At 36.9% G+C, this 12,136-nt stretch overlaps 1 protein-coding gene across 1 annotated transcript; it reads right to left on the reverse strand.

Moving 5' to 3' along the window:
* Window positions 1–550: 550 nt before the first annotated feature.
* sf3b6 (splicing factor 3b, subunit 6) lies at window positions 551–2,888 on the reverse strand. Its single transcript, XM_030129303.1, has 4 exons — window positions 2,731–2,888; window positions 2,200–2,318; window positions 1,097–1,235; window positions 551–981 (listed from the first exon to the last, which is right to left on the reverse strand). The coding sequence occupies exons 1-4, from the start codon at window positions 2,758–2,760 to the stop codon at window positions 892–894; spliced, it is 378 nt and encodes a 125-aa protein (XP_029985163.1). The 5' UTR covers window positions 2,761–2,888; the 3' UTR covers window positions 551–891.
* Window positions 2,889–12,136: the final 9,248 nt, after the last annotated feature.

The raw sequence follows: 12,136 nt of genomic DNA on the forward strand, positions 1-12,136 counted from the left end.
GATTGTATTGTCAAGACTTTGAGATTGAAATAATTTCTTATATAGTCACTCCAATCAAGATTAAAAAGATTTTTCCTCACACAAGTCTACTGCAGTTGTGTGTTCGAACATTACATTTTATAGTTATGCTAGTGGCAGTAGTGCTTTAAACTCAATGCTGAGACTATCCTGCTGACATGTATACATGTAGATGCTGGAACAGAATATTTAGTATTCAGCAGCTCTGAAGGAAAGTTCAGTATATGGAAAAATTTTCATTTCACATAAATATACTGTATGTTATAGTTGTTTCTTATTTGTCTGCCCCATGGCTAAGAGCTAAACAAACCCTGACACACATTAGTGCAGAAGTAGTGGTCAATCTAAACCCCCAGGACAGCACCACCATAAGCCATTTAAAGTTACAGGCTGAGTAACAAGTGGGTCAACACTGCCCCAGCCCCCCATGTATCTGGGGGAAAATGTATACTGTCTATTGATCTACATGGGTTCACACAAAGGACAGGGGTTCCTACTACAATGTAAATATAGGATTGCGAGAGACAAAAGCTCATAGAAAAAAAGCTTTTATTGTATAGACATGACTCTGTATAGTCACAACTCAATCCAGTACAGAACATGATTTGTTTTAAATTAATGCAGAAGGATTGTAAGTGTAGCATCCACTGTGTAAATCCTGCCAGATAAGTTTCTTCAAATACATGTCTGCACCATCTGAATAGTACATACCAACAGTGTCCTTGGATCATATAAACAAATATTTTCAACTCCTCACTGAAACAGATTTTTTCTTATAAGAAAGTCATTTTCTTTAACAACAAAATAAGTTTGTACAAATGAAAAAAAAGTACTGGGAAGATAAAAGAGGAAAAAAAGGGGGTTTGGAGACTGCTACTTCGGAGGGTCTGTGTTGATCCCATATTTTTCTTTTAGAAGCTTCAGCTGCTCCTCTTTCTTCTTTGTGTCCATTTTCTGGAAAGCCTGTGAAGGCACAAAGTAAACACATAAAACCAAATCAATTAGTATGAATTCAGAGAGGGAATCTCTTTGGTACCAAAAACACATCTGATATTTGGAAAATTCTGACTGGACATACTCTGTTTGCATTGTAGTAGAGAACCACCAAGTAACGGTTGCAGACGTTGAAGCCCGATAGATGGTCACAGGCGTTCTTGGCATCAAAGATGTCCTCATACACCACGTAGGCTGTTCCTCTTGTTTCAGGTGTGTTCCCCCTGAGAAAACAGTAACACAAAAGATCCCAAAAATAGTTAAAATAATAAACAATCCACAGTTTCACTGTCCCACAAGACAGCATTCACTGTTCACATTCACATTTGTACCGGGGGGTTGGCCAAGCGGTAATGGATAGACAGCCTTTCTACATTTTTATTTACCCTTTCACAACTATTTATGTAGAAAGATGAATGATACCTCATTTTGCAGGGAATAAAGGGTAAATTTAAATATGTGATTGAAAAAATGCTTTAACCTAATTTCCTGGCTTTACAATAGTAATAACCTCTCGGTAACAAATGGACGGAAAATTCAACCGTAACAAAAACTGTAAAATCTTTCCTGTTGGTCCTCTGGAGTGTCTATTTTGCAAAACAGTAAACAGTTTGTATCTTTTCAATACATAAGGGCATGAAATAGCAAGAGTTTGGCAAAGTGTTTTGGTAATGGACAGACAAGGAAGAATAATTACAAGTTTCAACTCTTTATTCAGCATATTTACACATTTTAACATATATTTATTCAAGTTTATTAGATATTTGCAACCACTGTTACAAGAGTAGCAAAAGGTTTTTAAATTGACCATGTAATACAGGTCCAATAGAAGAGGATCAAAGTTATGCTTGGAATTGTACTGACAGACAAAGAATACTACATAAATTTATGCTGAATATAATGTCATCTAAGTATTTTTTTTTTTTCAAAAAAACAAAAACAAAAACTTGTGTACACTAGAAGTGTGTGCATACACACACATACATATATTTATTTACTTATTTTTATTCATTTTTCATCTGGATGTTAACATTCCCTTGGCCAGACCCCATGATAACTATATTTAAGACCCCAACAGTGTTGACATCGCAGTGTACTAAAATGATTTGGATAAACTTCAGCCTCAGTTTAGAACAACGTCAGACCCTCGGCCATTTGATTGGATTAATTTCAGATATACACACTTACGTCCTGATTTGCCGTATTGGTCCATATTTTCCAAAGATGTCGTACATTTCCTCCGCTGTTATCTTGTACGGCAGATTCCTAACGTACAGGATTCTGTTTACCTCAGGAGGTAAACGGATCTGCAAGAGAAAACACATGAATATATCATAGTAAAAGACAACACGATCACTACTGTTGGTCTAAAATAATATGAAGCACGTTATATCTAAAGTAGAATCAAACAATTACCAACAACGAGATTGTGACGTTAACACGGGGCTAGACGAATTAACACTCACATTCACGCTGTACCCATACCTCTCACAGACCAGTTCAGTTTGAAGACAGTATCCTATATACACACACCCATTCAAAATACAACGTATGTATAGCTATAAGACTGAAAATTTTATAAACAGGGACTTTTTATTTCTTTAGCTTCATTAGCTAGCAACCTGCTAACGACTTAGCATTAGCATCAGACCAAAACAAACAAGTTAATGAGTCACTAAACCCGTCAAAATATACATCTGTCGACTTGCCCATACTTACATTTGCGCGTTTTGCTGCTTGCATAGCCATGATAAAATATTTGTGGTGTGGTAAAGTGACTACTGAACAACAAAAACGTAGCTCCTCGAGTCTTCTGAACGCAAAATGGCAGCGGTCGCACGGTGGTGACGAACTTCCGGGTAGTGATGCGACGTTACGTACCGAGGATTCGAAGCGTGTGTGTTTAGGCAGTGCTGTGTGAGGCTTATATCAAGGAAGTGTGCGGTGACGTCCGAAGCCTGGCTGGACGGCCACGCCCCCCGGCCAGTTCGGGAACCGGTTCGTGGTTTGGCGCGCGACTCGAAATAAATAGAACGGTATAGACCCCCCCACACACATTGTGGATTCTGACTGAATGTGCGTTGACTATCAACAACATTTGTGTGATTGCTATGGAGCCTGCAAGAAAGAAAAGGATTTCCCCAGTGTGGGAACATTTGGGTGTCCTTTCTCCCAACAAGGTGTGTATATATTAATTTCTGCAGAAGATTTTTTTTTCATAAGGGTCTGTCATTCCAGAATTGGAAGACAATTTAGGCCTCAAAACTTTTGCAAAATCTTCACATTATTTCATAAAGTTTTGTCATGCATTTAATAAAACCAAGTAAAAAACTATGAAATAATTACATTCTCTAGCTCAAGCATCAAAGTAATTAGAAAACAAAAGTATAATTACATTAACAGAAGACAAAATGAACATCATTAGCCTCAAGCATCAAAGGTTAAATTTTTATTAGATGTTTTATTTTTTGTGCACTATGCTTAAGTGCAACCCTGTTATGAATAATTAGGAAGCTGAAAAATACATAAAAAGAAAAATATATAAATAAATCCTTCATCATTTAGTAAAGAAGGTCACATCTACATTAAATAATCATTTAATTTCAGATCAAGCTTTAATTATATTAATTTAAGCAACTTTTGAAATTTAGCTTGCCCAACTTTTCACATACTTTATTAAAACTAATTTCAGTACTGATTGTCAAATATTTGCTCAAAACCACTATGCATCAATTCATCCAAACTATTAAAAAGTGAAGAGGTCAAGCCCTCGTGAGTTTAGAAAATCATTCAAGATTATTTTTTTAAAAATGACACTAACAGAATGGACATAGTACTTATTTAATTATAGATCATAACATAAATGTGACAAAAACACAGAAATGCTGTTTAAAAACATCTTATTTCATGTATCAGCTTGCTATGCCTATAATTCAATGGTTTACATATTGAAAATAGGTTTTGCTGGAGTATCAATAAGTAGAAATGATATCCCAACTACCCCAGGTAGTTATTGCAAATATTAAGATTCACTTTATTACTCCCCATAGGGAAATTGGGTAACACTGACATATGCACCTTACCTGGTGGTAATACAAGAACAAAGGGAAAGAATATGGTTAAACATTTAAAACAAGAAGTTTGTGCTAAATTATGCATATTTTATTTTACTACAGATAATGCATCATCCCTCCTGAGTAAACTGAAGGAAATGCAACCCTGTTACTCTAATTACAGGAACAGGGTTGCAAGTAACAGGGTTGAAAATCTTTGCTAATGTTAGCTTTTTTCAGGAATAGATGCTAGCTGTGGGAAGTAATTGTAATGTTAATGACAAGGACAGACTAAGTAATAAATACAGAAGACTTTGAATTAAGTTGTCTTATTCTTTTTTTTCTCTTTTTTCATTTTTCATTTTTTCCTTGTTGTCTTATTCTGATACTATGAGTAATAGGGTTGTGCTAGGAAGAGTGGCACAAACAGTCAAGGCTGAAAAGATTGGGAAAAATAGAAGAGAGAACTTACCTTTGGTCTTGCCATGGTGTTAGTATAGGGTTTTATCATAACATTTCCTCTGTGTCATGTGACTCACTATTTTCTTTTGCCATGCTAAATACATTTCAGTAACAGGGTTGCACACATGTTGTGGGACACAACTTCAGTGCATCATTACTACTATTTAAAATATGTAGATGATTAAATTAATTGTTTTGGCAGTTACAAGAGACATCAACAAATTCATACAAAAAGTGTATTTATAACTTATATAAATGTTTATATCTGACATGCAAATTTGTCATCCAAGAACATAAGACAAGAGAAAAATGCCATTTTAGGAGATGCTTGAGAAATTTTTGGTATTTTGAATAATATTTTGGAACACATTTTACTACAACTATATTTACATTTTGTCTCAAGACAAATATAATTTTCACAACAAGTGCATGTGTTGGTGTTTTGTGCATGGATTGTTTGAATTTTTTTGGGTGGGACAGAAAATGTCCTCCAATTCTGGAATGACCCATAAATAATATTGGTTGTGCAATGCAATTTATCTTGAGCTCTCTTTACTTTTATACAAGGTGAAGTGTCTGCTGTGTGCCAAGGAGTGGGGGTTCAACAACAACACCCCATCCATGCTTAGACATTACAGGGCTTTGCATGAGAATAATGACAATGAATGTGGATCAAGCACATTCACTGCCCACGCCCCACTGTAAATAATAGTTTCCTTTTTCCATAATTCCAGCATTTTTTATTCAAATAATGCTGCTCAGGGCTGCCACGGACAGTCATGATGAGTATACACTGTGACCTTATATATTCACTTCTGTGAGGACAGTATTATACCAACACGCACCAGGGTGAGTTACAACAATGACAAACCCTGGTTCACAGCTAAACTCAGACAGCTGAGGCTGGAGAAGGAGGCCACACTGAGAAGTGGGGACAGAGACTGCAACAAAGAGGCCAAGTACAGGTTTAGGAAGGAGGTGAGAAGTGCTGAATCACTGTACTCTGAGACTCTTCAACAGCAGCTCTCTGCTAACGACTCAGCCTTTGTACGGAAAGGGCTTAGAAATATCACCAATTACAAAACTAAAGCCTCCCACTCCACTGACAATCTGTACTAGCCAACAGTCTGAATGAGTTCTATTGTTCTATTGCTTTGCTGCCCCCCCTCACCCTGACAGATGCCCCCATCACCACCATCACCCAGGCCCTAAAGTGGGAGCTGACCATCATCTCCCTCATCAAAGAGGCCCAGCAGAGGATGTTCTTCCTGTGGCAGCAGAGGAAATTCAAGCCACCAGTGAAGATGATGGTCATGTTCTACACGACCATCACTGAGTCCATCCTCACACCCTCCATCACTGTGTGGTCTGTTGGGACCACTGCCAGGGATAAACACAGACTGCAGCACTGTGCTGAGCTGAGAAGGTGATCGGCTGTAGCCTCCCATCCCTGCAAGACCTGTACACCTCCAGGACTCTGGGGCGTGCAGGTTGGATCACAGCTGACCCCTCTCATTCTGGACATGGACTTTTTGAACCACTTCCCTCAGCCAAGAGGTGACAGTCCATTCGGACCAGAACCTCACACCACAGGAACAGCTTCTTCTCCTCTGTTGTTAAAGTCCTGAAGTCTTAATAACACCAACACCAAATACATTGTACCAAATACATATATATAAATATATAACTATAAATAATATGATAATATTATAATAATCATATAAATAATATATAAATACAAATACCACATACATTGTCACTTTATCCACCTGCTGATTAAGATGCACTGTTAATTACTTGCACCATCTGCACAGAACCATTAATTAATACTATTATACCTCACAAAATCCATTGGTCTTGTCCACATTGTATAATGTATATTTGCAAAATTTGATAGTTCTGTATAACTCTATCTTATTTGTTTAATTATTTTATTTAATTTTTTACTGCATGCTTCTTACCTGCTCCATGTTCTTTGTATGCACCAAATTGTTGAAGCAAATTCCTGGTAATGTGAACCCTGTTTACATGGCAATAAACATGATTCTGATTCTCACCAACATAGACTAATACATGCATTGGATTCTTCTTTATTTTGCTGCCAGTTTCATTCACAGGCTTTTTGCAAAATACCACAAACTTCAAAGTGACGTTAACTGATATTTTTGCCTGTTATACATTATTTGTCCAGCAGATGACCTAGTAGAGCAAATGAAGCATCAAGAAACTCATTCTCCCATCACTACTTCTAGGAGCCTTCCAGGGAGAAATTACATGATATAGCACATCACAGTGGTGCCCTCTTTAGGTCGACAAAGCTCATGAAACCAAACATATGATCATTAGCACAAACAGGACATAAGTATCCTAAATAGATGAGTTTACACTAATAAAAATCCTATTTTTATTTTATTTTACACACAAGAAATTTTCAATTATTAATGCAGGAAATACACAGGTGTAGATAGTTTTACTGTTTTCAGAATGGCTATACCTCATGAAGGTGCTTCAGTTCCAGGGTTGTGGCTCGTTGAACACAAATAAAAGAGATCTGTCATTAATGTTTTTGCATTACAACATTGCAACATGCTTTTGTTTTTTTTTTTACTACCTTGCAACTTTTCACGGTAAATTTTATTGGAATAAGGATTTTATTTGGATTTATAGTCAATGTAAAGTTAGTTAATGTATTTAAAAATGATTTACTTAGTCTAAGAACTAACATTAACATTGCTGTATTTCATTATTGGAAAAATGGAAAAAAATTATGAACATTGACAGACAAACCCCATCCCATGACAGACTGGCTGCTGGACCTGTTACTGGTACAGTCTAGATGTTTTTCTTCTTTGTTCTGGGGCACATAATGTAAATTTTTTTGGAATGTCTGTAAAGGTAGAGGGCAAACGCACAAAGCTAGATCAGTTAGTGTGTATTCAAATGTGTGATCTATTTGCCATTAAAACATATTTATCTGACATTTGGAAAAATCATAATAACCCTTTGCTCTGACCATTCCTAAGAGATACAGTAACGCTCATACATAATCTGTGTTGTAAAACAGGACCACCAAGTAACAGCTGCAGACTTTGAATCCTGACAGATTTTAACATGTCTATACAATATCTACTGTATATACACAATAAGATATATATACAGTGTTCAGTTTAAACCATTCATAGGCGTGGATGTGAGAGGGAATGGATGTTTGCCTGTATATGTCATTACAGTGGTGAATTTGCTAAACATCCAGAGTGTATCCCACCTTTTCCCATTGGCAGCCAGAATAAGCTTCGGCACCTGGTAGCCCTGGATGGATGTTGATCTCAACTGTGCCAACACCTGCATGGCTTGTATTTGAATGCTGTTTATCCATACATTTCAAATTCATCAAAAACAAATGAACAAGTTTGATGTTTTGCTTTTGCATTTAGACGGTGACATTTGCATCTCTGCTGCGAACTGTTTGGGACTCTAAAAATGTGCTGTGAAAAGACCCATGACTTGAATCATTAATAGTGATCACTGCTCTCAGGTTTGTCCTAGTTCTGATGAGTCTTGGCTTCTTGTTACCTCAGTCCTGGACATCCTGAACCAAATAGCTCTGACTTTTATATGTTGATACTCTCCACTGAGATAGTCATATTGAATGATCAAAACACCATACTGCACTGGGGTGTAAGCTAAACTTATTACCACTTGATGTCACTGTTGCTATTATCAGACACTGTCAGACATTTAGCCACTCCATTGTAAACCAGGTGAAGAACTCCAAGTGTATTTTTCCTTGACTGATGCATTTTGGCTTTCGGCCTTCATCAGGTTCATCCACTGTAAAGAAATACTGGAAATTCAGTCATAACACGTATGTTGACTCAGAGGTGGTGGTCTGAGACACTACTGATCAAAAACCTATAACACCATTTTAACCCATGAAGACCCAAACATCTACTGGCAACCAAAATCATCTACTGATCTTAAATGTTTAATACCTTTTGATCAATTAATCCTATCAATGCATGGAAATAATTGATATAAAATGCAGTTTGTCATCTTTTCATGGTCATCAGATATGACCCATCTGGATGTTCAGAGGCTCCATTGTAAACATGGAAACACCATCATCTTCTACAACACTGAATCATCAGTAAAATCCATAGAGTTTGATAAGTGACAGTGCATGGACACACTTCCTTTATGTTCAGTTAATGATGTATATATTTTGTTGAAAAAGTTACTTTTTATTCAGTTTTCTCTGTTTCTGATATAATAACAATCAATTTTAATCTGAGCTTTTATGAACATTTGCACGGTCAATCAATTAAATAATGGAAAATACCTGATTTTCACTGAAAAAATGAAAAATACAGAGAATAATATTATAATAAATGGTGATAAATTGCTTAAGAAAGGCTACGTAAAGAGAAAAAATTTTTGGTACTGCCACAAAAGTAGCACTAGGTCATTATGGGTTAAATAGCATTCCCAAACAGTATTCAACCAACAACCTGAGTCACCTGAAACCCCCCCCGCCCGGAAAATTTGGACAGTGACCTCTGGTCAATGACCCTGAAACTCACCCACAATACCCACTAACAACCCTACCCACAGTGACACACACCCCTTATGACCCTAACATTCAAATCTGGATTAACACCTACGCAGAGCAGTTGAACCGAGAAGAACCACCAAGAAGTATGTTGACACACTGCTCTTGCTGATATTGTGACCATGTTCTGCCTTGATGTCCTCAGCCAACTGAGGAACAGCTGCTCTTCTGTTTGTCCAAACAGAAAGCATTGATGCACAACAGTTACACGCATCAAATGCACAATGTCACATTCAGTTTCCAACCATACTTATTATCTTTTGCTAAAGATCACAGGTCAGTAACCTTTACAATCTAAACAGCCATGTTTGACCTGAAAAAGACAAAGCAGTGAAAAAAATATTTACTCTGTGTTTTCTCACAAAGTCCCTAATCTGCAATGGCATATTTATTTTTATGTGGTATGCGGCATTTCCATTACAATACTGCAATGTTTGGTGTGTTTTTAAACTACAGTAAGCTGAGTGTTTTTGCTATGTTTACCAGGGGGATGCTTTTTCCAAAACACAAAACGTATTCATTGCGTATAGAGGAAAAGCTCCACTGACACGTGTACACTTACTTACCTCCATTGCCGTATATACTTCTGTCTATGGCACAGATGTAAAGACTATCTCTGAGAAGTTTTGAAATGAATATAATAGTATTTTTACACTGATCATGATATTGTTAATACTTTGTGTAATCATGTGCAATTTCTTGCTACCATTAAGATTCAAAGTTTCAAAGATTTATTGTCACTTCACTAGATGAACAGGATATAGAGAATTGAGATGCTGTTTCTGTCTCACCTTGTTAAATGCCATGCATTTACAAAAAGAGGTAAAATTAGAATAAGAATGAATAAGCGGTATGAACTATAGCAGAATATAACAGTCTATTTACAGCAGCAGCAGAAGGCGATACAGTAACGGTTATGAGGTGAGGAGGTGCATAGTGAAACCAAACAGCAACACATGAGTCGACAGCAGCAGATAGGGCAAAAGTGCAATGTTTATAATAAAGTCCAGAAATTTATATCAAGACAAAAAGACTAAAACAGATTTTCAGAGGAAATGATGTCTATACAAGATGGTTTGGTTGGATGGTTAGGCTCTAACACCCCTACGACCCTAACAAGGATTAAGCATTTCAGAAAATGGATGGATGTTGTTTTTGTAATGTCAACAGTGACAATAAAGGACTGTTATTCTTATAACAGAGACAATGAACTACTACAAATGGAGTTTGTGATGTTGAGGTTGCCAATAAGTAATGACACAGTATGTGTTACAGAACTTGCAGCCCTTTGCCTTGTCCTCTGCATTGGGGAAGGTGTTGATGAAATACATTTCTGATGCAACACCGTCCTTTAAAAACTATTGTAAAACACTTGAGCAATACATTACACCAATCCATTCATTAATTTTAAGATTCAGTCTTAACCCCCTCATGCTCAGATCCACCTGCACCATCACAGTAGATTTAATTTAACTATTAAATCAACTTGATCTTTACAGCTTGTGGAGGTTGGACTATACGAGGGCGAAAGGCTGTGGGCTAAAACTCATATAACACCGTGTTTTAATATTAATCTGTATCTGCGTGAGGGGTTGAACCGGAGGAGCTGCGGTTCCGGGTCACGGGGGGTGAATCACAGTTGTCTACACGCGCGTGATTTCAGCTTGTTAATGTCTTGTTAAACTAACGGTTAGTCACTGGTGTCGGTTTGCCGTGGAGTGGTTGATTTTCTTCACTAAACTAATCTTTTTCGAAAGCACCAAACAAACAAAGCCGTCCACATTTCAAGAAGTACGCCGAAAGAAGGCGAACCTGTTTTGTCCAGACTGAAAAGTTTAGTTTGGCGGTGTAGTTAGCTTCGCTAATGTGGCTAACGTTAATCTGGACAAGCTAACAACTTCAGAAACGCCATAGGATCGTCAAGAAACTGGTGAGTTACTGTGTGGAAATATGACCTTGAATAAATTATTTGTTTGCTATAACAGTAAGATAAAGCTGTACAATATCGGCCGATAAACTAATACATAAATTGATCGAGTTAAGCTAGCAGGGTTGTATTTGAAATAATCACACGTAATGCTAGAGTCTAGGTCAAGGCTAAATCAGCAGTCCTTGGAATCGATTGAAAACGTGATTGTAATAATAACTTTTTCTCAAGCTAGTTACTGAATGTTTTAAACATGCTTTTAAAGCACTTTGGTCTTCATGTTGTTAAGTGCTATATAAATAAACTTTGATTTTGATTGAGTTTTTGATTATACAGTGATAGTCATTTTAACCGGCAATTAGCAACTAGATTTAGTATTTTGCCTGTCTTGGCTATTAATCTGGGCCAAAATGCAGTTGAATATGACTGAACCATAACAACAATATAGTTTGGTTCATTTTTATCTTTATGTATTGAGCTATCCAGGACTTAGCAACTGACTCTACCATTACTGTTCACTGTTTGACAAAAAAAAAAAAAAAGTTCTGGTAGCGTCACCTGTGGCGGATCGGAAACCCTTTAGGAAAGTGTCTACATATTATTAGCTCGGTCGGGCAGGTGGGCAAATCGACCCGAAGCACATCTGTGAGCCAGTCAACCTTAAAGTGTTTCTCCTCTTAAACACAAATAAATGGTTTAAAAGCGCTGTGAATCTCGATAAATCTTGTTTGATGTAAAAGTGCCTCTACACCTCACCACCCACCATTATAATAAATAACAGTATGACGCATTAGCAAACAAACTTGGAACAAGCATAGTGAGAGAGGTAGGCCTTTCAGTCCGACAGGAGAGGATACTTAAAGGATAGTTTGGGAATTGTCCGTCCAGTGCATTTGTCCTCAGGGTAGCTTGCTTCCAGATTAAAAATATGTTTACATTACACATTTTCTTTCATAATGAATTTGATATTATTCACAATGCTGACACACATACCGTCAATTTAAGACTTGTAGTTTATTGTAATACAACTACCTTTATGTCTTTTTGTGCTTTGAAATGTAAAATGTCATGCTT

Source organism: Sphaeramia orbicularis, chromosome 24 (assembly GCF_902148855.1).
Source record: "Sphaeramia orbicularis chromosome 24, fSphaOr1.1, whole genome shotgun sequence".
In the NCBI taxonomy this organism is placed as follows: Eukaryota; Metazoa; Chordata; class Actinopteri; order Kurtiformes; family Apogonidae; genus Sphaeramia; species Sphaeramia orbicularis.